Source organism: Cydia pomonella, unplaced genomic scaffold (genome assembly GCF_033807575.1).
Source record: "Cydia pomonella isolate Wapato2018A unplaced genomic scaffold, ilCydPomo1 PGA_scaffold_145, whole genome shotgun sequence".
NCBI classification, from domain to species: domain Eukaryota; kingdom Metazoa; phylum Arthropoda; class Insecta; order Lepidoptera; family Tortricidae; genus Cydia; species Cydia pomonella.
This window is the reverse complement of record NW_026907788.1, coordinates 221,963-244,215: the sequence shown is the minus strand read 5'-3', so window position 1 is coordinate 244,215 and position 22,253 is coordinate 221,963. Positions and strand designations below refer to the sequence as shown.

The window sequence follows — 22,253 nt, the reverse complement described above, 5'->3', positions numbered from 1 at the left end:
AGCCTTGAAAATTCAATTCAAGCAAATCATTTCATGTCAATTGAGAGCGAGAAATGTCAAAACAAGACAACCGAAAATAGTTAACAATCCTTAAAGAAAGGCTTTTAAAACCTATCTTTAAATACAATGATACTTCTAGGTATTTATGCCTTCGAAATAAGTAGAGAATAAGAAGAAACAAAATGAGAACTGGTTCATTAATTAATGTGAACATAGACACAGGTATTGGAAATGGACGCATAAAGGATAGGAAAAAAAACCTGCCAGACATTGTTATACCAGAGTTAATTAACTTTAGACTTTTGAATGCAACTCGGTACTCTCTACCGGTTTAAGGGCAGCGCATCTGATTGAAAAGCCCACCTTCTCTACAGACATACAATACAGGCTTAAGCACTTTGAATATAGGAGAATGTGGGGTGGCTGCAAAGCGGGCGGGTCCACCACCACGCAACGCAAACGAACGAGTAAATTACCTTTCATCATATCCACTGACGCGACCAGAACACAACTTAGAGCGTACGTTCGTATTAAGCACGCAATGTATGCTTTGTGGTTTGGAGTGTAGTAGTAATAAAGGTAAGGGTGTTTTAGTCGACTTATACGTCGGTTTCGACTTTAGTCTGCTACGAACTCTCCGGGAGACCGCGCGTACGGCAGCAGAGCCGAGATTCGTAACAAAGTAAAGTTTCGTGATTTGGAAAAAGCTTTATTTTCAAATTTAATTCGCCGTTGTTGTTGCTTTTATTGGCTACTCTTGGAAGTTATACGAGAGATATAAAGGTTTGTTTATTTTATTAATTCATGGTCTAATATTATATTTTAGGTATCTATTCGTAACCTTGATTGCACATTTAAAAATATGGTTATTTTAAGAATGTAGTAGAATCAATAATTGATTTTCAATTGTTTGGTTGAGTTAAATACTCGTATAATGCCCGTGTTACAACAACGCTATAGGCAACATTTAATTACGTTTTATAAAAATAAAAATAAATAGAGTTCCTTATTCTGTACAATAAATATAAGCACTATTTTACTGTATGTCCTGCTAAATATTCCTCTGAGTTTAAACGTATGGTATTTTTGCAATTCAACGGAATATTACATAAATTTTATTATTCTTAATTTGAATTTTGAATTTATTCCGCCCTGAATCAGTAGCTGAAGACTTACCAAATTTTAGCGAAGTCTGGTAAAAAAAACTAAACTAAATATAAATCTGCCCATCAAATAAAAATCTAAACTATCAACTATCAGAATTAGTACGTATTATTGAGACCATTTAATGAAAATTTAAGAACGGTAATCTCATTGCTATATAATGGAAAAAAGATTATAGAAAAATCGCGTGCCAGAAAAATAATAATAATTGGGAAATCAATAAATGAGACTGGTATTTTATGCTTTTGTATAACACGAGACGGGTGGCAAAGTTTGGGTGTTTTAGAATTTGTAATTTTTGAACTTGAAAATGATTTTAACGCAGCTATTTTTATCGTGAATTCAATGGAAGTCAAATCCTGAACTTTAATTTTGCCGGCGAAATCAACAATGACGCATATTCTTAATATTGAACTTGGTTCTCATTTCACATTTATGTTTTAGATGGGATACAATTTTACAAAAAAAATTAAATGCTGCATATAGCGTTGTTGTAACACGGGCATTATATTTAACTCAACCCAACAATTGTAAACTATGACATATCAATGTCATTTCGTATATGGATCGTTTGAGAGCAATTTGCAGCAACTGCATCCTCGTACTTTCTTCTTCTTCTTCTTCACTGGCTCAGTGACCCAAACAGGATCTTGGCCTCTGACACAAGAGAGCGCCACTCTGCCCTATCCTGCGCCACTTCACGCCAGTTGGGTATTCCGAGGGCGAACAGGTCTTTTAGGACTTCGTCACTCCAGCGGTATCTGGGACGCCCAGACGGACGTTTTCCACCCGGGTGCCCCACATACGCTCTTCTCACGGCACGATCCTCTCCTATCCTCTCTAGGTGACCGAGCCAGCGGAGTCGTGTGCCTTTGATCAAGCCAATTATATTGGGCATCGCAACCAGCTCCTCTAGCTCCCTATTCTTCCTACGCCTCCAAGTTCCATCTTCATCTCTGATAGGTCCCAGAATCTTCCGCCAGATTTTCCTCTCCGCCACTAAGAGCTTGCTCTCTTCTTTCTGAGTCAGAGTCCAAGCTTCACACCCATACATCAAAATCAACCTCGTACTTTACATAACCAATATGTAAACAAGGCCTAAGGCAAGTTCACACACTCGTAAGAATTATCTTTTGAAGCGAAATAAAGTCAATTAGAATACCAGTGTCTTTGAGAAATTAAATAAAGCTCAGGAACGCATCCTGGAAATTAACGAAGTTGAAAACCATAACACGGTGTAAGAGCTACGGTGTCCGCTTACCAAGTGGGCTCTACGCTTTTATTCTTATTAAATAGTGCCTGCTTAGATATTAAAGGTTTATTTATACACAATATATCACCTGAGACATTACTTTCGCTTCATAACCTGCCTGCCTGCCTTATTACGATAAGGAGGTAATCACTTTATTTATGTAGACATATATTTGATCCAAAAATAGGTATTAGGTATAAATAAATAAATAAATATTATAGAACATTATTACACAAATTGATCAAGTCCCACAGTAAGCTCAATAAGGCTTGTGTTGCGGGTACTTAGACAATGATATATATAATATATAAATATTTATAAATACTTAAATAAATAGAAAACACCCATGACTCAGGAACCATGCTCATCACACGAATACATGGGACCAGGATTTGAACCCGGGACCATCAGCTTCGTAGGCAGGGTCACTGCCCACTAGGCCAAACCGGTCGTCAAAAAAGGTATACATAAATAACATTACCTATGAGCAGGTCAGGATGGGCTTCAAATTCTGGTAAGTGCATCCCAGATTGGATTCTCATGCTCTTTTTGCAATTAAAGATACAGTCCGCCTCGCCGTCCGCCTCATTATGTAGGATTGTGTAAGTGCCCGCGGACTCCGTGGTGTCCTGCGGCGGCATCATGGTTCCACTTTTATCACTTGTCACTATGCCCGTCACTTTCGCACTTACATACTTATTAGAACGGGACAGGTATGGTGACAAATGATAAAGAGCCGACCATCTTAGCCCTACTGCAACACCTAAATAGGATGCCTCTTGGGTCCTATAAAGCCTGCAAACCCCGTCCACCGCTTGCAATCCGCCGCGTGGGTTGGCGTCCTGCGTAGCAGAGCTGCCATGTGGTGAATTGGACCGCGAATGTAAAATAACAATGTAAAACACGAGCTTAGCAGATGTTATTGAAATATATAAAGGAATTCGCTGTTTTTGTATTTTTTTTGAAATAGCAAGTAACACAATAGAAAGAGCGCTGACACGAGGGCCTACCGCGGAAAAATAAAAAAACGTTATTTCTTTATCTGCCTCTCTACCACTATACTCTGTATCTTTAGGTATTTAAAAAATGGTAAACAAAATCTACCCTCAAATGGCTTCATAAGCCAGTTGGTAGATGAAAACATTACATGATCAAATAATCTAGGTTTAAAGTGAGGTCTTTTAGTGACAGATCCAGGCGGTTTTGTATTTGGTTGGTTAACCTATAAATGTTATAACTACCCGAAATTTTACAAATTGTTTGTTTACTTTTATTTAAATACCTAAAGATACAGAGTATAGGTATTGTAGTCTATCACAAGAATTAAATCAAAATTAAACTAGTAGCTCTGTGAGCTGTAGACCTCGCGAGCATAGCTTATGGCTCCTCTACACGATGGCCCAGCGTAGGCAAGTCCTAGGGGCGCATATAACAGAAATTAGACCTGTAAGAAAGAATATTGATATTTATTGGGAGTAGGGGTAAAATCGGGTTCCCTAGTTAGTCATAGGGGTGGCAGAACTGACAAGGTTAGGAACCACTGCGTTAGAGGGAGCAAGTGATATTGCTATCTCATTTCACCGCATAGCTGCGTCCTACGCTGGGCCATCGTGTCGAGGAGCCCTTAAAACTGAATAAATGTACCTATGGCTCCGCTGTTTAGAAGAATTTATAAAAACTAAATTGACAAAAAAACATAATTATCGAATAGGATGGTCCAACTTTGTATGTAGAGAAAAGTTGAAAGGATTTTATCTTCACATGGCTCCCTTTATGGAACAGTAATCTATGTGCCAAATTTGAACTCATTTGCGAATGATTAGGTGGTCGCTATGATTTTGTGATTTGCAATATCCTCATACAAATAAAAAAATTCAAAGTTACCTAAAACAAGAAAAAAACGATCGCCATCTTTTTAAGCATACTTATACTTATAAATAATAAATAAAACGAATAAAGAGCCCTTAAAGACATTTCCAAAGCAGATTTATTGATGGGTCAATTTATTTTCATACTATTTTGTATAGCAGTATTGTTTCATTTATAGCGACCTCTAAATAATGTTAATAGCTCTTAATTTTTTATAGATACTTTTTCGTATATCAGAATTTAAAAAGCCTGCACGGAAAAGGAATTTTCATTAATTATTAACTAAGAAAACTTTGTAGACACGTAAATTTACTGCCATCTTTGGACATATGATTAAAACTTTTGGAACGTTATGGTGCCATCGCTCAAAACGATGCTGTCAAATATTTGGTCTTTTATCTATTAGATGGCGCCACTTTTAGGTCTTTAACAATTTTAACATATATTAGTAAACGAATAAGGATCAAAAAGATCATCAAGGAAAGGAAAGTCAAATGTCGTTCTACAATTTTTATCATGTGTCGAAAGATATAGCAGCAATTTTACTGTAGCAACAAAATTTTGTTTGACAGTCCACCTCCATTTCAAATTCTCTTTGCCAACGCCTACAAAATGGGAAGGAAAGAGAAAATACTCCCTTTCCCATTTCCAAACGCCCACAGTTAGTCGGTCATCCCCTGAATGGTAAAAGTAGAACCACCTCCATCTTCGTCGGCAGAAGAAGGGCCATCAGAGCTTCCCTCTGTAGTGTTTTATCTCTATAGGATTTGGCAATTTAATCCGCTAAAACATCATTTTGCTATATCGAATACCTTGACTAAAATATCAACAGAAGATATGTAATAAATCTTCGGAACATTGTGTTCCTGCAAATTTGTGGCCTGAATTTTTGTAGACAAAATTATAGCAAGCATCGCTGGCTCTTAGTAATCTGCACCAAAATTTTCTAAAAGAATGCCACGAACCGTACCGAAACTTTCTGCGGCGACTGCACGCAGGAAATATGTTAGAAAACCGTTTCCCACTTTTAGCTATGATATATATTTTTTATTTATTAAAGCAATATAACATACATTTACGTTTAAACTTCTATTTCTAATATAATATCAATATTCCAATCTACAACTACGTCTCTATAGCCAAGCCAAAGTTGATAAATTAATCTTAATGCAAAAACTGCTCAGATTTTTTTAAACATGAACCCGTTTTCGCCTGCGCAACTGTCCGTCTCCTTGAACTTTAACGGCTGTAAAAAAAGTTCAGAGAATAAAACTGAAACGAATACGCTTTGCTCGCGCTTCGTGCTCGCTTGATCAACAATACGAAATTTAAATACAAAAAAAATACAAAATGTTACAATTCAGGGAATAGATCCAGGGTCCTCTTCTCTCTCCCTGTTACAAAGCTTAGTCAATAAAAAATAAGAAATTAAAGTGCAAAAAAAAAACAAAAAAGATTTCATCGTTCGGGATTTGAGCCCGGAATCTCATGATTGTGAAGCTAGTGTATTCCAATTGAGCCACGAATGGATATATGTGACACGGTGAAATTAGGCTACTTATTTTCGAGAAAAACCTAAATATCTAAATACCCCCTAAACCAGCGTTCTAAAATATCTCAATTTTTCGCAAATCACTCTGTAACCATGTCTCACAAGGAGGAAACTCTTATGATATCGATACGACTATTTGTTTAGGCGCGACGTACCATGACTCCGCCATTTTGAAAAAGTTCCAAAAACTGGATCGACAAAAAAATTCTATTTGATCATAGAATATGGTCGTAAAATTTCACGCGAATCGGTTGAGAATTGCGACCTGTAGAGGAGAACATCCGGACATACGAAAGCAGATTGCGCGAGTCAAAACGTAGACCTACGCTACGCTTCGGTCAATTATCACTTGCACACGTCCATTGAACGATGTTTTTTAAAATGTCATTTAGCACACAGCCTATCTGTATTTAAGTCAATTAAAACAAGAGTTAAAATTGAGTACAAATTCAATTCAAAACCCATTCAAGTGCAGACAATGTAAATCAAAAGTAATTAAATTCCATTATGAAAAGGTCAAAATATTTCAATTAAAGGGGAATAAGGTCAAGGGCGTTTGTTTTAAACGGGCTTAAGCAAATGCCTTAAATACTGTTTAACGTTATTAAAAAGGAAATTGTATGTAAAAAGCGGCAGGTGTACGGATTGAATGAGAGAAAGAAAGGTCCACATTTTAATCCGCAAGGCGCGGAAAGGAAAGGAAAAATTAAAAGTTGGACCAACTGTGGCTTACTTTGCGTACTAAAGCCCGATTCTGAATAAGAACTTGTCATGGGTTTTTAGTGTTTCGTAATAGTATGTATGTATATACTTTATTGTTCATAGAAATAAAAACACGAAAAACACATATACAGAGTAAATTAAATACAACAAAGGCGAACTTATCCCTGTATGGGATCTCTTCCAGTTAACCTTTGAGGAAATGAGTAAAACAGAAGTAACGGTGAATGAATGACAAACACAAAGAAAAGTGTACAATCACTGAAATTAATGAAATGCACCTAATAACCCTTAATAGTCACCTAGAAACCTTTATAGTTTCGCCATGTTCGTTTGTCTGTCCGTCCGCGGCTTTGTTCCGTGATCGTAAGTGCTAGAAGGCTGCAATTTGGCATGGATACATTAATTATGCATGGCGACAGAACGGTAAATTAAAAACTACACATTTTTTTAGGGTAGCTCCCATACAAAATGCAAAATGTTTTTTTATTTTATTTAATTTTTGCTTATTTTTTATATATATTGAGCTTGGCCGGACATGCTCTTGGCCGATTATTTATCTTATTTTGATACTACCTCAAAGATCGCCCACGCTGATAGGTGATGCGAAATGAAGTTTCCGGAAGGCTTCCGCGGTTGATTTTTGACAAGCTTTGATCCGTTACTCCTACATTTGTACTACAGATAGAATTATAAGACAAACGGCTATCGGTTCTTCAATCTTTTATTTCCATTCTTGTCTGTCGGATTTTGAAAGAAATGAACGCTAATTTTTTATGATTTTTTTAAACATTGTCTAGAAAAACACTTTTTTCATAACTCTTTTGTTGTAAAGGATCTCACATATACGAAATCTATATATTTGGTCTCGTCTTTCACGTCTCTAAAATCTGGTCAGACATTTTAATTTTAAACTAATTAACACAAAAGTTATGCACGGAATACCAGTTTTTGGAAAAAAGTTTATTGGGCTAGAATACAACTTTGATGCCAAATATCTCGAAAGTTTGAAGTGAATATGAGATACTATATTGCTTAAAGACGTTGCTGTTAATATGATAAGCTACAAAAACCATTAGAAAACTAAGGGTTTCAGATCGAAGGTCATTGGCGCTAGGGAGCCCCTTAGAGTCGTGCGTGAGAAGTAACCTAATAACCATGACAATCGTTAAAGAAGTATCAAAACCAGTTAAAAACCATTACAAATTGTTAAATTATAATCGACATCCTACTTTTTAGTTTCGTGAGCTAGGTTTGTCTTGAGAAGAATCTGTTATGAGTTGTACTTGTGGAATTCCTCTCTATTCTTGTGTGTGTGTGTGTGTGTGTGTGTGTGTGTGTGTGTGTGTGTGTGTGTGTGTGTGTGTGTGTGTGTGTGTGTGTGTAACTGTTCGTGATAAAGGACCCCATTTACATATTACATTTCTATTTTAACCGAAAAACCCAACAATCTCATACCGACCTAGCCTCAAACTAAGCAAAGCTTTTTTTGTCGATCAATTATTTTTTTATGAAATACTTTTATGGAATGTTTATTAAATTATGGAATAGTTCGAATTGTAATTATATTTTAATAGCCATTATATACCATAAGATTAAAATTAGTTTCATGTAGTCCATAAGGTTTTGCTGCGCCCTATCAGGGTCCACGTACTGTACACCTAGCATTAAGTTGTATGTGTTTTGTACTTGGTTGCAAATAAATAAATTGAGTTGAATTGAAAGCTACGGGTACGAGACGACGATATACATACGTAAATAGACTAGTAGCTCTGTGAGCTGTAGACCTCGCGAGCATAGCTTATGGCTCCTCTACACGATGGCCCAGCGTAGGCAAGTCCTAGGGGCGCATATAACAGAAATTAGACCTGTAAGAAAGAATATTGATATTTATTGGGAGTAGGGGTAAAATCGGGTTCCCTAGTTAGTCATAGGGGTGGCAGAACTGACAAGGTTAGGAACCACTGCGTTAGAGGGAGCAAGTGATATTGCTATCTCATTTCACCGCATAGCTGCGTCCTACGCTGGGCCATCGTGTCGAGGAGCCCTTAAAACTGAATAAATGTACCTATGGCTCCGCTGTTTAGAAGAATTTATAAAAACTAAATTGACAAAAAAACATAATTATCGAATAGGATGGTCCAACTTTGTATGTAGAGAAAAGTTGAAAGGATTTTATCTTCACATGGCTCCCTTTATGGAACAGTAATCTATGTGCCAAATTTGAACTCATTTGCGAATGATTAGGTGGTCGCTATGATTTTGTGATTTGCAATATCCTCATACAAATAAAAAAATTCAAAGTTACCTAAAACAAGAAAAAAACGATCGCCATCTTTTTAAGCATACTTATACTTATAAATAATAAATAAAACGAATAAAGAGCCCTTAAAGACATTTCCAAAGCAGATTTATTGATGGGTCAATTTATTTTCATACTATTTTGTATAGCAGTATTGTTTCATTTATAGCGACCTCTAAATAATGTTAATAGCTCTTAATTTTTTATAGATACTTTTTCGTATATCAGAATTTAAAAAGCCTGCACGGAAAAGGAATTTTCATTAATTATTAACTAAGAAAACTTTGTAGACACGTAAATTTACTGCCATCTTTGGACATATGATTAAAACTTTTGGAACGTTATGGTGCCATCGCTCAAAACGATGCTGTCAAATATTTGGTCTTTTATCTATTAGATGGCGCCACTTTTAGGTCTTTAACAATTTTAACATATATTAGTAAACGAATAAGGATCAAAAAGATCATCAAGGAAAGGAAAGTCAAATGTCGTTCTACAATTTTTATCATGTGTCGAAAGATATAGCAGCAATTTTACTGTAGCAACAAAATTTTGTTTGACAGTCCACCTCCATTTCAAATTCTCTTTGCCAACGCCTACAAAATGGGAAGGAAAGAGAAAATACTCCCTTTCCCATTTCCAAACGCCCACAGTTAGTCGGTCATCCCCTGAATGGTAAAAGTAGAACCACCTCCATCTTCGTCGGCAGAAGAAGGGCCATCAGAGCTTCCCTCTGTAGTGTTTTATCTCTATAGGATTTGGCAATTTAATCCGCTAAAACATCATTTTGCTATATCGAATACCTTGACTAAAATATCAACAGAAGATATGTAATAAATCTTCGGAACATTGTGTTCCTGCAAATTTGTGGCCTGAATTTTTGTAGACAAAATTATAGCAAGCATCGCTGGCTCTTAGTAATCTGCACCAAAATTTTCTAAAAGAATGCCACGAACCGTACCGAAACTTTCTGCGGCGACTGCACGCAGGAAATATGTTAGAAAACCGTTTCCCACTTTTAGCTATGATATATATTTTTTATTTATTAAAGCAATATAACATACATTTACGTTTAAACTTCTATTTCTAATATAATATCAATATTCCAATCTACAACTACGTCTCTATAGCCAAGCCAAAGTTGATAAATTAATCTTAATGCAAAAACTGCTCAGATTTTTTTAAACATGAACCCGTTTTCGCCTGCGCAACTGTCCGTCTCCTTGAACTTTAACGGCTGTAAAAAAAGTTCAGAGAATAAAACTGAAACGAATACGCTTTGCTCGCGCTTCGTGCTCGCTTGATCAACAATACGAAATTTAAATACAAAAAAAATACAAAATGTTACAATTCAGGGAATAGATCCAGGGTCCTCTTCTCTCTCCCTGTTACAAAGCTTAGTCAATAAAAAATAAGAAATTAAAGTGCAAAAAAAAAACAAAAAAGATTTCATCGTTCGGGATTTGAGCCCGGAATCTCATGATTGTGAAGCTAGTGTATTCCAATTGAGCCACGAATGGATATATGTGACACGGTGAAATTAGGCTACTTATTTTCGAGAAAAACCTAAATATCTAAATACCCCCTAAACCAGCGTTCTAAAATATCTCAATTTTTCGCAAATCACTCTGTAACCATGTCTCACAAGGAGGAAACTCTTATGATATCGATACGACTATTTGTTTAGGCGCGACGTACCATGACTCCGCCATTTTGAAAAAGTTCCAAAAACTGGATCGACAAAAAAATTCTATTTGATCATAGAATATGGTCGTAAAATTTCACGCGAATCGGTTGAGAATTGCGACCTGTAGAGGAGAACATCCGGACATACGAAAGCAGATTGCGCGAGTCAAAACGTAGACCTACGCTACGCTTCGGTCAATAAATATGATACTTATACGTAGAAAATACTCATGACTCCTAAGTATGTTTGTTCCTGAACAAAATTAATATCTGTGTGAACTTATAGAGTCTGTAAGTAAGTAAGTAAGTAAATATTCTTTATTGTGCACCATACATTTAAAAAAAGACAGGAAATAAAAAAACACGTAAAAGTTAGGTAACAACAGGCGGTCTTATCGCTAAGAAGCGATCTCTTCCAGACAACCTTTGGGTAGCAGGAAACTATGAACTTACAACATTGAACGGGTAGTGCCGATATACATATAATTCAACAAAATGAAGACGCAAACAATATAATACATACCTACATACTAATAAAATAAATACATGTATACATACATACATTATATATTATAGAATCATAAATAAAGGCAAGTTAAGGCAGTCTGTCTAAGATAACTCCAGAATTTTATCCTTAAGGCGCGGAAAGTCGATATAAATTAAAAGTCAGACCAACTGTGGCTTACTTTGCGTACTAGTTTCGCGTGCTGGGATTGCTTCCAGAAAAAAAACTGCTATAATTCTTTTTGTCTAATGTTTTTGTCTAACCTGACTAAGTTTTTGTGACAAAGAACTTTTAATGAGTTTTTGTTTTGGAAGGGGACAAAATTGTTGTTTAACTCCTCGTGTTATTATTGATATTTGATATCCGAGCAAGCGAAAGATTCCAAAATTCTTGAACGTGTGTGTCAAGAACTTGGGTTATTTGGAGGTCTGGTACTAGTTAGTTGTTAAAAATTATAATACAATAGTAGATTGTTAACCAAGGGATGAAAGGCACTCATTTCTGCCAGGGTAGCTTGGCGCTCGGACGTAATGAGAGCGTCAAAAGTCCGAGGCTGAAATGATGCCTTTCACCCGAGTTAAACACTCTACTTTTAATTTCGAATACGAGGCAAGTAAAATATTTACATGTGTTTTTTAAAACATAACTAAGTATAATATTAAATAAATAAATAAATATAATAGGACATAATTACACAAATTGACTAAGTCCCACAGTAAGCGCAATAAGGCTTGTGTTGTAGGTACCTAGACAACGATATATTATTATATATATCATAAATACTTAAATACATAGAAAACACCCATGACTCAGAAACAAATATCCGTGTTCATCGCACAAATATATGCTCTTACCAGGATTTAAACCCGGGACCATCAGCTTCATAGGCAGGGTCACTACCCACTAGGCCAGACCGGTCGTCAAATATAACATAACATATACATATACATATGGTATATTATGTAACATTTCTTGAGGGTACTTTCAATTAACCATATCGTTATTTATGAAATGGGGAGTTAAATATCAGAATGGAAATTGTGTAACAAATCCTTTTAAAACCAAATTTCTATTGCATATCGAAAAAAAAAAATCGTACTTGGAAAGTAAAATGCTCTAGTGCAGAAACAAATCACTTTCTGCACACTTTTTAAACTACAGTGAGCCTCTTTCAGGGGAAAATAATGTAGTGCTCTAAATTAAGAGCGAAGGTTTTATGTACAAAACTACTTGAAATTTCATGTCAAGTTTAATGTTGTTTCAGAATGTTTCAAAATGAGAGCTTCGTATCTTCGATTGTATTGTGGCTTACTTCGTGTGACTTTAAATGTAATAAACTAAACCTATTTCTAAGAAAGTCTTTAATTATTATAATGATCAGCTATTATTAGATACTATTTAATGAGTAACGTGACAATTACACCAATTTTCCACCAACCACACGGTAATTGTTGTTTCCAAATTACCACGTTACCTCCTCGTGAATTAGAAATCATTTTCAACGTGTCGTAATTCATATAACGGCCTTGTTTCATCACCATACCTCGCGGTTTTGGGTGTCGAAATGATTTCATGTATTCGTGTGTTTATTACTTTGTTTACTGTATTGTGTTCCTTCTTGAGCTTACTCTGGTTTGTGTGAGAATGTACTATAATATTTATTAATTTATTTATTATAAAGTAATTTATTTATTATAAAACTTTTTACAAAAAAGTAAACCGACTTATAAAAGGACAAAATAAAATATTATTCTTTTTTAAGTATATGCGTTACCAATTATATTTGAAGTCGGTTCCAAGCCAAATTTAGGAGTATCCCATGATTTTGGTGCGATTCGATAAGGATGTGGCTATACAGGGTGACCTTAGCCATTCGACAAACTCTGAAATCCCACGTAGGGTTACTTCTCAGGAATGCTCTGACGTTAATATTTTTTTAATTAGAACAAAAGATAAAAAAAAAAATTCGAACAAATGTTATTTGAAATAATCGACAACAAAAACAAACACACTGTGTTAATCTTTGGCAGTGTTTTTGACAATTTGTTCGAAATATTTGATAATGATGACATTATTCAAAAATCAGAAGCTTATTAGTGTCATAAATAAAAAAGACAATCAAAAGATCGAAGAAGGTTCCATATTATTCTTTGAGGATATTACCTTAGGAGCTACTAACACATACAGGCTGCTCCAAAGTAAAAAATAGTAATTTGTTAATTTCGATATCGAAACCGCTTCACCGGTTGTTATGATACTTTGTACACTGGTTCTAAATACCCTAATGCATATGTACATTTCGGCTTTGTCCAATGGCTCACTGTATAAGTATATGCAATACGTTGGATTGCCTTACTCGACAGCAATGAACATAATTTATGTCACACACACAGAACACACAATAATCAAAATACCCTATACTAAGACACCATAAGACACCATCACCATAATACACCATCACCATAATACACCATAAGAGGGAAATTCCACATATCGCCCGTGGTCTTCATAATCAGTAAGTAGCCTTACGACGAGTTTGATACTGACATATTCGCTAGCGTAACTTACTTTCTATGCATCTCGCTCGTACTGGCATCCTATTAGTGCGAGCAAGATGTATAGAAAGTAAGTTACGAACACTTCAGCTAATATGTAGAGTCAAACTCGTTGTAAAGCTACAGTTGCACTACATCAAGTTGATAGTTATCGGGAGGAAATGCTTGAGTTGCTTCAGAATACAGTCGAATTGCCATACATGTGCTTCTAAAAATTTTGGAGTTCCCTCAATTCCTCGTGGATTCCACCATCAGATCAGAACCAAAAATATTATGGAACCACCTTGGAAATAACTCCTTTCAAACAAAAAAATAATTACTTAAATCGGATCACGGGTGTCAGAGTAATCGGTGGAAATACTGCATAAAAAATCATCATCATTATCATCAAAAAATCATCATCATCAGATCCACTTCATCAAATTGATGGTTTTTGAGAGAAATGCTCGATTTGCTTAAGAAAATATCCAAATCACAATACACGTGCCTTTAAAAAATGAGGAGTTCCCTCAATTCCTCAGGGATCCCATCATCAGATCAAAACCAAATTAATTGGGACCAACTTGGAAGTAACTCCTTTCAAACAAAAAAAGAATCGCTCAAATCGGACCGTTTCGGAGTAATCGGTGAACGTACAAAAATAGCCACAACCGAATACAGAACCTTGAAGTCGGTTAAAAATGGGTAGTAAGCTCCAAATGTGCTCAGGAATGTTAAAATAGTTTCTGTTTTTACAGATTTTACCAACTTTCGGACAGTGGAAAACATTTTCGTGTCCAAAACCCCAACCTCCTGGGATTGCGCTAACTCGAATTACACGCATTTAGGACCAAATGAATATATTGGCTGGAAGGCCTGCTGAAAATTAATTCCTTGAAAAAATCTAATTTGATTGGCCTCTTTGGTTAAAACGCGCAAACTGTCTATTTGTCACTAGACTTCAATCGACCGGGATATAAACCGTGATTACCTTTTATAACAAAACAATATAAACACTATAAAAGGTAATCCCGGTCGATTTAAGTCTAGTGAAACTAACCGTGAATCTTTCAAAACTGTTATTGTCTATTTGTATCGCAATAAATGAGATAGCACTGACGAATGTTACTGGGCGTGGGCAAGGGAATAATAAGAAAACTATTAAAATAAAATAAAAATGTGGATTATTTGTGAAATATTACTCGTTAGCGGTTTAGGTATATTTGAAATTATTTTAATTGCAGACCCATAATTAAAAAAAATGAAGGCAGAACCGTTTAATGGTAATTTTAAGACCAATCGTTGCAATTATTTTCTATCGAACAGATTTTGTTCAATAATGTATCGAGTAAGATCGTAATCTTTAACATATAATAAATGTAAAAAATTTTTTGCTTATATAAAACAAATAGATTTTCTTAAAAAACTGCTTAAGTAACAACAATTTCAAGGACATTGGGTGTTGACAGCCCCTTAAGTGCGCCGTAAAAACTTTGTTCACCAAGTATTATGTGTCGGTTACAGGTGTTTTTATTAGAAACAAAAGTTTGGAATAGTTTATTTTAATATTTATGTCAACAGTACCTACCTATCAATACAAAAAAAACCTATCCTTTACCCCTAGTGTAAATAAATTCGATTTCGAAACGACGTACGCGTTTGCGTTTAGTCTCATTTTGTATTGGATTTAGAAAGAGCGCGCCAAGCGGGACGTTTTGGAAACTCAAAATCCTATACAAAATGAGACTTAACGCAAACGCATTCGTCACGTTATGATGTCGATAAAATTTACACTAGGGGTACTTGTCTGTGCGGTTTTGTAAATAATGTATAAGTAGGCAAATATTTACGTAGGTATTTTCTTCGATCTTCTGTCTATGTAGCATTGTATATGAAATTCTAAACTCTTGATAATGTATCATTGAATCCCAATAGGTTACGTTGATAAAATATATTACCATCACGATACATCAGAATACTTATATCAATAATATGCTCTTAATGGGTTCTGTTTCGTGAAAGCCTAATAAATGTGGGCGGATATTACTTGATTTCATACGAGTATATTCTCAAAGCGAAACCTGACAATATCGCATTTTTTATTCCACGCCCATTAAAAACAAGCTTATGGCACACCTGATGGTAAGCGACCATCGAATATATCTTAATTTCTGTACCTTTAATTATGTATTATTATAAGAATACGTATAATAAATTCGACGATTCTACGACCGGTCTGGCCCAGTGGGTAGTGACCCCTGCCTATGAAGCCGATGGTCGTGGGTTCGAATTCTTGTAAGGGCATTTATTTGTATGATGAATACAGATGTTTGTTCCTGAGTCATGGGTGTTTTCTATGTACATATGTATGTATATATACGTATTTATATCGTCGCCTAGTACCCATAGTAGAAGGTTTGCTTAGTTTCGGCTAGGTCGATCTGTGTAAGATTATCCCCAAATATTTATTTCTTTATTTTATAGATATATAGAGTATTAGTTTTATAGATATATAGGTAGAGAATGCCTCATGGCATTAAGTTCGCCTTTTGTACATTAAGTTTGTCTTTTGTGCAATTAAGTTTTAAATAAATAAATATATAAGGATGAAAAGTGAAAATTATACAAAAGAGAAATGAGATCAATAACCCGATAGCTACATGAACTAGATGGTGAGATGAGGCCATTTCGTGGCACTTTATACTTTCTGTTATTGTTATATTATGTAATTTGTTTGTGTTTGAGAATAATATCTCTCTATCTAATCTATTCTACATAGCTGACGCGATTCTGTCGCTAAAATAGTGTTTAGTAAGTAAGTGCCGGTTGGCCCTTAGGAGTCTTAGTACCGCATTTCAATTCAATTCAATTCAATTCAATTCAAATATACTTTATTCATGTAGTAAGACAGTATTACATATAATTATCTTAATCTAATTATCAGAGCAATTTATTGATGTTGTAAATATTATTCCATATATAATACTTGTAGATATGTTATTATTATTTTATATGTCACTAACCTTAATTAATTTTAAGATTTGTTGTAAATACTAACAATTATGGATCTATTGTTGATTCGAAATAAATAAATAATTGAAATACTAATGAATATAATTCATAGATCAAATTTAATACTAAAACTTTCACAAAATACAGTCATACAAAAAAAAAAAATGTAAAAATAGTATTGGTATTGGCGTGCCGCTAATAATGGCGTAAGCGCCGACCGCCATAAAGTCCCTTTTGATTTGGATTGTCATATATGTATGTTAGTCAATAAGGTACATGTAGAATTGTACTGATTTATTTTTTACATGTACATGTACAATATGGGCCTTGTTGCCTGACTCAAATTTTAAAATGAAAAATAAATCAATGAATCCTGTTGCAAATAGAAACAGGTATCGACCTGTCTGAGTGCAGTTTTACAATACCTATAATAGTTTCCGTTCACACGGCTGATCAATTTCAGTACCTATATTGTGCAAGATTGCCGATTCTGTTAAAATAATTTGATATAGTTTTCATCTTGTTTTATACGACCTTTACGGCTACCACGAGTTTTTAACTGACTTGACACTAACATATTCGCTAACGTCTGCGACTCTGCGTAACTTACTTTCTATACATCTCGCTCGCACTAATAAGCCAGAACGAGTAAGTTACGCACACCCTAGCGAATATCAGTGTGATTCAGTAACAATTTCGTGGTAAGGCTACTTGGCCGTGATGAAATGTAATCAGAAAAGGACTTAAGGAATTTCACTTGCACTTTCTGATTCGCGCGTAATGCCATCGCTCGAAAAGATATGGCCATACTTTTGGCCTATGCTCTAGTAGATGGCGCCACTTTTAGATATAAACAAATTTAACACATATTAGTGAAAGAATAAGGATCAAAGTCAAATGGAATTCTAAACGTTTTAATCATGTGTCGAAAGATGGCAGTAAGTTTACTGTGGATATAAAGTTTACTTGGACAATCCACCTCTATTTCAAATTATCTTTGCTAATAATAAAACTGAAGGTCGTATCAAAATAAGATGACCATATGAAATTATTGAAACATAATCGGCCTCAGTGAATTTTAACTAGTACCAATAAATTAAAGTATTTTAAATAAATAAAAATTCAGCCTATATATGTCCCACTGCTGTGCATAGGCATCCTCTTATGGCCGAGAGGCCTAGCCTAATGCTGGTTGGGGACTTCCCATACACCTTCGAATTTCTTCGCAGATGTGCACGAGGTTTTCCTTCACCGAAAAGCTAGTGGTAAATATTAAAAGACATTTCTACATAAGTTCCGAAAAACCTACACCTACACGCAAGAGAAATCGGAAAAGAGGTGTTGGAACAACATAACTCGAAAGCTAGATAAATCCAGTGTCCAATAGAAATACTAGCCTCTAGTAAAAACACTAGGTTACCTGGTATCGACCTGTCTGGGTGCAGCGAGCGAAAAGTGTAGATATCGCAATTTTTTACGCTATCGGTTTCCGTCCGCATGGCTTGACATCAAGTGATATATTTAGATAGTAATTTCATGTTATCAATTTGTAATGCATATGTATATTTCTATTATAAATTGATAACAAGAAAATACTATCTGAACAGACCTTCAGCATATTGTGCATATATGGAGACAGGAGGTGGCCATGGAAACTAAAACACCGCAAACTAAGTGTGTTTGGAGTTGTTAGAATTATCTCGATGACTATAAGTTATCCGTGGAAAGAAAAGTACAGTCAGCCATAAAAAAAATACTAGTACTAAAAAGGAAATTTTTGCCAAAAACTTATTATGTTTGTCTCAATTCTTAAGCTAACCAAACTTTTCTGTTTGTTGCAGGTGGAAATTGAGAAAAGGAACCATGCCACGTCTTGCACCATTCACTTGTTGCCTGATTATTGTATTCACCACGTTTATAGGTAATTATTGCTTCATTCTAAAGTAAGGACGCGAAACACGAAGAATGTTGTACATTGTTCCGCCTGATCCGTCTCTATCGCACACGCCTAATTAGACAGAAATATAATTGTTCGCTTGCTCGCGGGGTAATGTAAGAAAATCTCAGTGTGCTTAGCGTCCGTACCTACTTTCTTCTTGATCATTGGTTCGGGTCAAAAAGCAAAATTGCTTTTTAAATTTTGTTATAAATTGGGAATTTTATGAGTAGAAAACTTCAAATGGTATGTTAACGGCACCAATCATGGGACGTTTAAGAGAAAATTTTGAGTATTTTTGATATTTCACCGATACCTATAAAATTTCTACCGCTTTACGCTTTAATTCAATTCAATTCAATTCAATTCAATTCAATTCAATTCAAATATACTTTATTCATGTAGGCCTAGCAACAAGCACTTATGAATAGTAAGACAGTATTACATATAATTATCTTAATCTAATTATCAGAGCAATTTATTGATGTTGTAAATATTATTCCATATATAATACTAATGAATATAATTCATAGATCAAATTTAATACTAAAACTTTCACAAAATACAGTCATACAAAAAAGTTAAAAGTTGAATGTCCAATTCGTCCTTTATGTTTTCTATGTATTTAATGAAAGCTTCTGCAATAGGTTTCAATATTATTAACCAATTAAAACTGTGGATTTTTGCTCCAGTCATGGGATGTATGGCGCCATTCATTTTCATACTAATAAATGTGAAAGAAATATTCAACTTAAGCAGCTCTTTGGTTCTTGTTTATGGTACAATGTTGCCAGCGATTAAAAACTGATGGTAAATACTTGTTTTACAGGATTTGTCTATACCATCCCATTACTGGTGCCTGTTCCATTATAGGGGTGCTTACTAAATTCAGATTTTGGTTTAAGCAGGAGAATAAAAGTTGCCAACAATTTGGCGATTTTGTACTGTACTATTTTAATACTTCTATTTCTTCACCTGTTTTATAATGAGTATCGGGTTGGAGGTTTGTTATGATATAGAAGGCAAACGAGCAGACAAATTGTCTGATGGTTAGCAATTACCGCAGCCCATGGACACCTGCAACACCAGAGGAGTTGTAAGTGTAGGTACATATAAAGGTACCTGTATATATTTTTAATTTTATTCTGAAACCAAACAGTCATATAAACACATTAAATATGCAATAAAAAACATGTACTGCAACAAAAGAAAAATACCTGGAGGTTCATAGTTATAAATAATGTCTACTGAAATAAGTACTTATAGGTACGAGTATATCTAAAATGTATAGATCTTATGTATCACATAGAAAATGAACTGCATACAAAATAAATATATAAGTACCTGGGAACATTAAATATTTATTACCACTTTAAACAATCACTTTTAAAGCAACGTAGGCTTCGTAAGGTACTCGGGTACTAAACAAACTTACGAACTTTATTTTTTTAGACTAGCCAATGAATTTTGATACCAAACTACATCGAATAGATGTTTATTATAGTAACTCGGAACTCGTCTGAAAAAAGGAATGTCTGGAATAGTTCTTGACAGGAAAACTGATATGAAACAGCAATCGAAGGGAGGCTCTATAATGTAGAATTTCATCAGCGTATTGTAGGATTTACGAACGCTCGAACGCGTATCATAATAGGCGTTCGTGCATTCGTGTATATTTTTAATAGAATTATGGCTTTATTTATGTTTTTGTTCACAGATGAGGGTAATGGAAAATGGAAAAGTAAAAACAGAGAAAATCTACAAAAAGACATCGCCAAGTTCCAGGAAATGGCGGGTAATAATATTAACATTTATAGGGTTGTAGGGACTCTTTTGATGGCTTGATTATGTCAGAACATATCAATGAATATAAATAGCTGATAGAATTCGATAAAAACATTTTTTTACGTGATTAACCCAATACTTTTTTCGTCTCCGGAGATTTCTAAGATTCTCTTCTTTTTATTTCTGATGAAACATTTATTTTTTATTTACACGTACATTTGCTTACAGAAAAGATTGAAGATGAAATAGAAGACATTTACGATGAATATTCTGACAACTGGGTCAAAAACGAAGAATACTCTAATGAAGAAGAAACTTTAGAAATGTCTGATATAGACAATGCACATAATACTTACAATGATAAAAATAATATCAATATTCTCAATTTGATAAGCAATTATACGAAAGATCTAACCGAAGGTAAAGACAGACCTGTGCCTGAAAGTACTTCCAAGGCAAATGGGACGCCTACAATTGATACAATAAAAATAAGTACGACTGAAAAAGCTAATTTAGTTCGTTCAAAATGGCCAAAATTTGAAGATATTTTGCTAGACATGGGCAAAAAATACGATTGGAAAAATGACAGATGGATTAAAGTAAAAAAGAAAGCCGACCAATCTAGCGAAGAAAAGCATATAGCATTCCATGAGAGACATTTTAGCTACAAAACTGTGAAATTAAATAGAAGTAAAAGTAGACGTAATGTCGTGATAGCGGTCACAGCGGTAAGATAGGATGTGCCAAGTCGCCTGTGTCTCTAAATTGGTAGAAAAATCTAAAATCTATTTTTATTAGTCGCTGCGGGACCAAAGCGTCATCTAGTCGATAATTTAATATTGAATCGTAGCATTTCAAGTTCTAGAATGAAGGAAAGGCTATGTGATCCCATTTAGCAGTTTTGTATCGATGAGAATTTAGGTTTTCTGTAATGTTCTTCTTGTTAACGTAGTCATGTGTCATTTCGAATGAACCAGACCCCATTGTATTTAAAGCCTATAACATTTCACATTGCTTCAAAGTCTCAGTAAAAAACCTAAATATGTTAAGTATATCTTTCATCTCTAATATATGTACATAAATAATTACATGTAATTCTCCATGTGGATAAATGGACAGGGAAGGTGTGAAGAGATTCTTCAAAAATATTACACAATAAATCATTATTTACACCTGTCATGTATTATTAAAACAAATATCCCAAATTACAATGAAACAACAAAATGAATCCCAAACCACGGCAAGCAGAGTAATTTTCAAAGGTAAATTCAGAAAAGGGTCTTCTTTCGTAAATATTAAGATTCAATCTTCTACTCGCTGTCAAGCAATGGAAACAGGGTGTAAGGTGAAATAATTGACTTATTTATCATACTCATCCCTGACCTCTTTTTCGACTCCCGTCTTATCCCATTCCTTTTATTTATTACAGACATGTGTTATCCCTCGCCTCTGGGAGCGGCAGATGGGAGTCTCCCTAATTATGTTGTGCTTTGTGAACGTATTTGTAATAAGGATAAGTGAATGTCAAAGCTTGTTTTGTATCTTGGAGCAGGTGGTGAACAAACATTTTATTCATAAAGAAGGTTCATTTTAATAAATGCTCCTGTAGAATTTACTTTGATAAATAAAGCGTTCATTGAATTAATCTCTTTGTGTATGGCAAATAGAAGAGGCGGAAATTTTTAACAATAAGAGGACAAAGATAAAAAGGTCATGATTAAATACAGACTTGCATAAACGATGAATAAACGTAAAGGTAATGGTGCCTACGTACAACTGTAGTGTTGAGATAAGTACTACCCCTGTAATAGACAAAAAATAAACCTTGCAATCGTTAATTTAATATGTATTCAGAATTAAATACAGCAAACTGAACTGACCACGTGTTTAAAGACATTACCACGTTACATACGAATCTTACCTACTCATTTATATA

At 34.7% G+C, this 22,253-nt stretch overlaps 1 protein-coding gene across 1 annotated transcript; it reads left to right on the top strand.

The window, feature by feature from the left end:
* The first annotated feature begins 216 nt into the window (after window positions 1–216).
* Window positions 217–21,489, top strand: LOC133533265 (uncharacterized). The gene is made up of 4 exons (XM_061872222.1): window positions 217–783; window positions 18,438–18,517; window positions 20,250–20,327; window positions 20,546–21,489. The coding sequence occupies exons 2-4, from the start codon at window positions 18,460–18,462 to the stop codon at window positions 21,052–21,054; spliced, it is 645 nt and encodes a 214-aa protein (XP_061728206.1). The 5' UTR covers window positions 217–783; window positions 18,438–18,459; the 3' UTR covers window positions 21,055–21,489.
* The last annotated feature ends 764 nt before the right edge of the window (window positions 21,490–22,253 follow it).

Coding starts and splice junctions, on each gene's coding strand:
- LOC133533265 (XM_061872222.1), top strand. CDS start 18,460: ATGCCACGTCTTGCACCATTCACTTGTTGCCTGATTATTGTATTCACC. Junction 18,518..20,249: donor TGTATTCACCACGTTTATAG/GTAATTATTGCT, acceptor TTTTGTTCACAG/ATGAGGGTAATGGAAAATGG. Junction 20,328..20,545: donor CAAGTTCCAGGAAATGGCGG/GTAATAATATTA, acceptor ATTTGCTTACAG/AAAAGATTGAAGATGAAATA.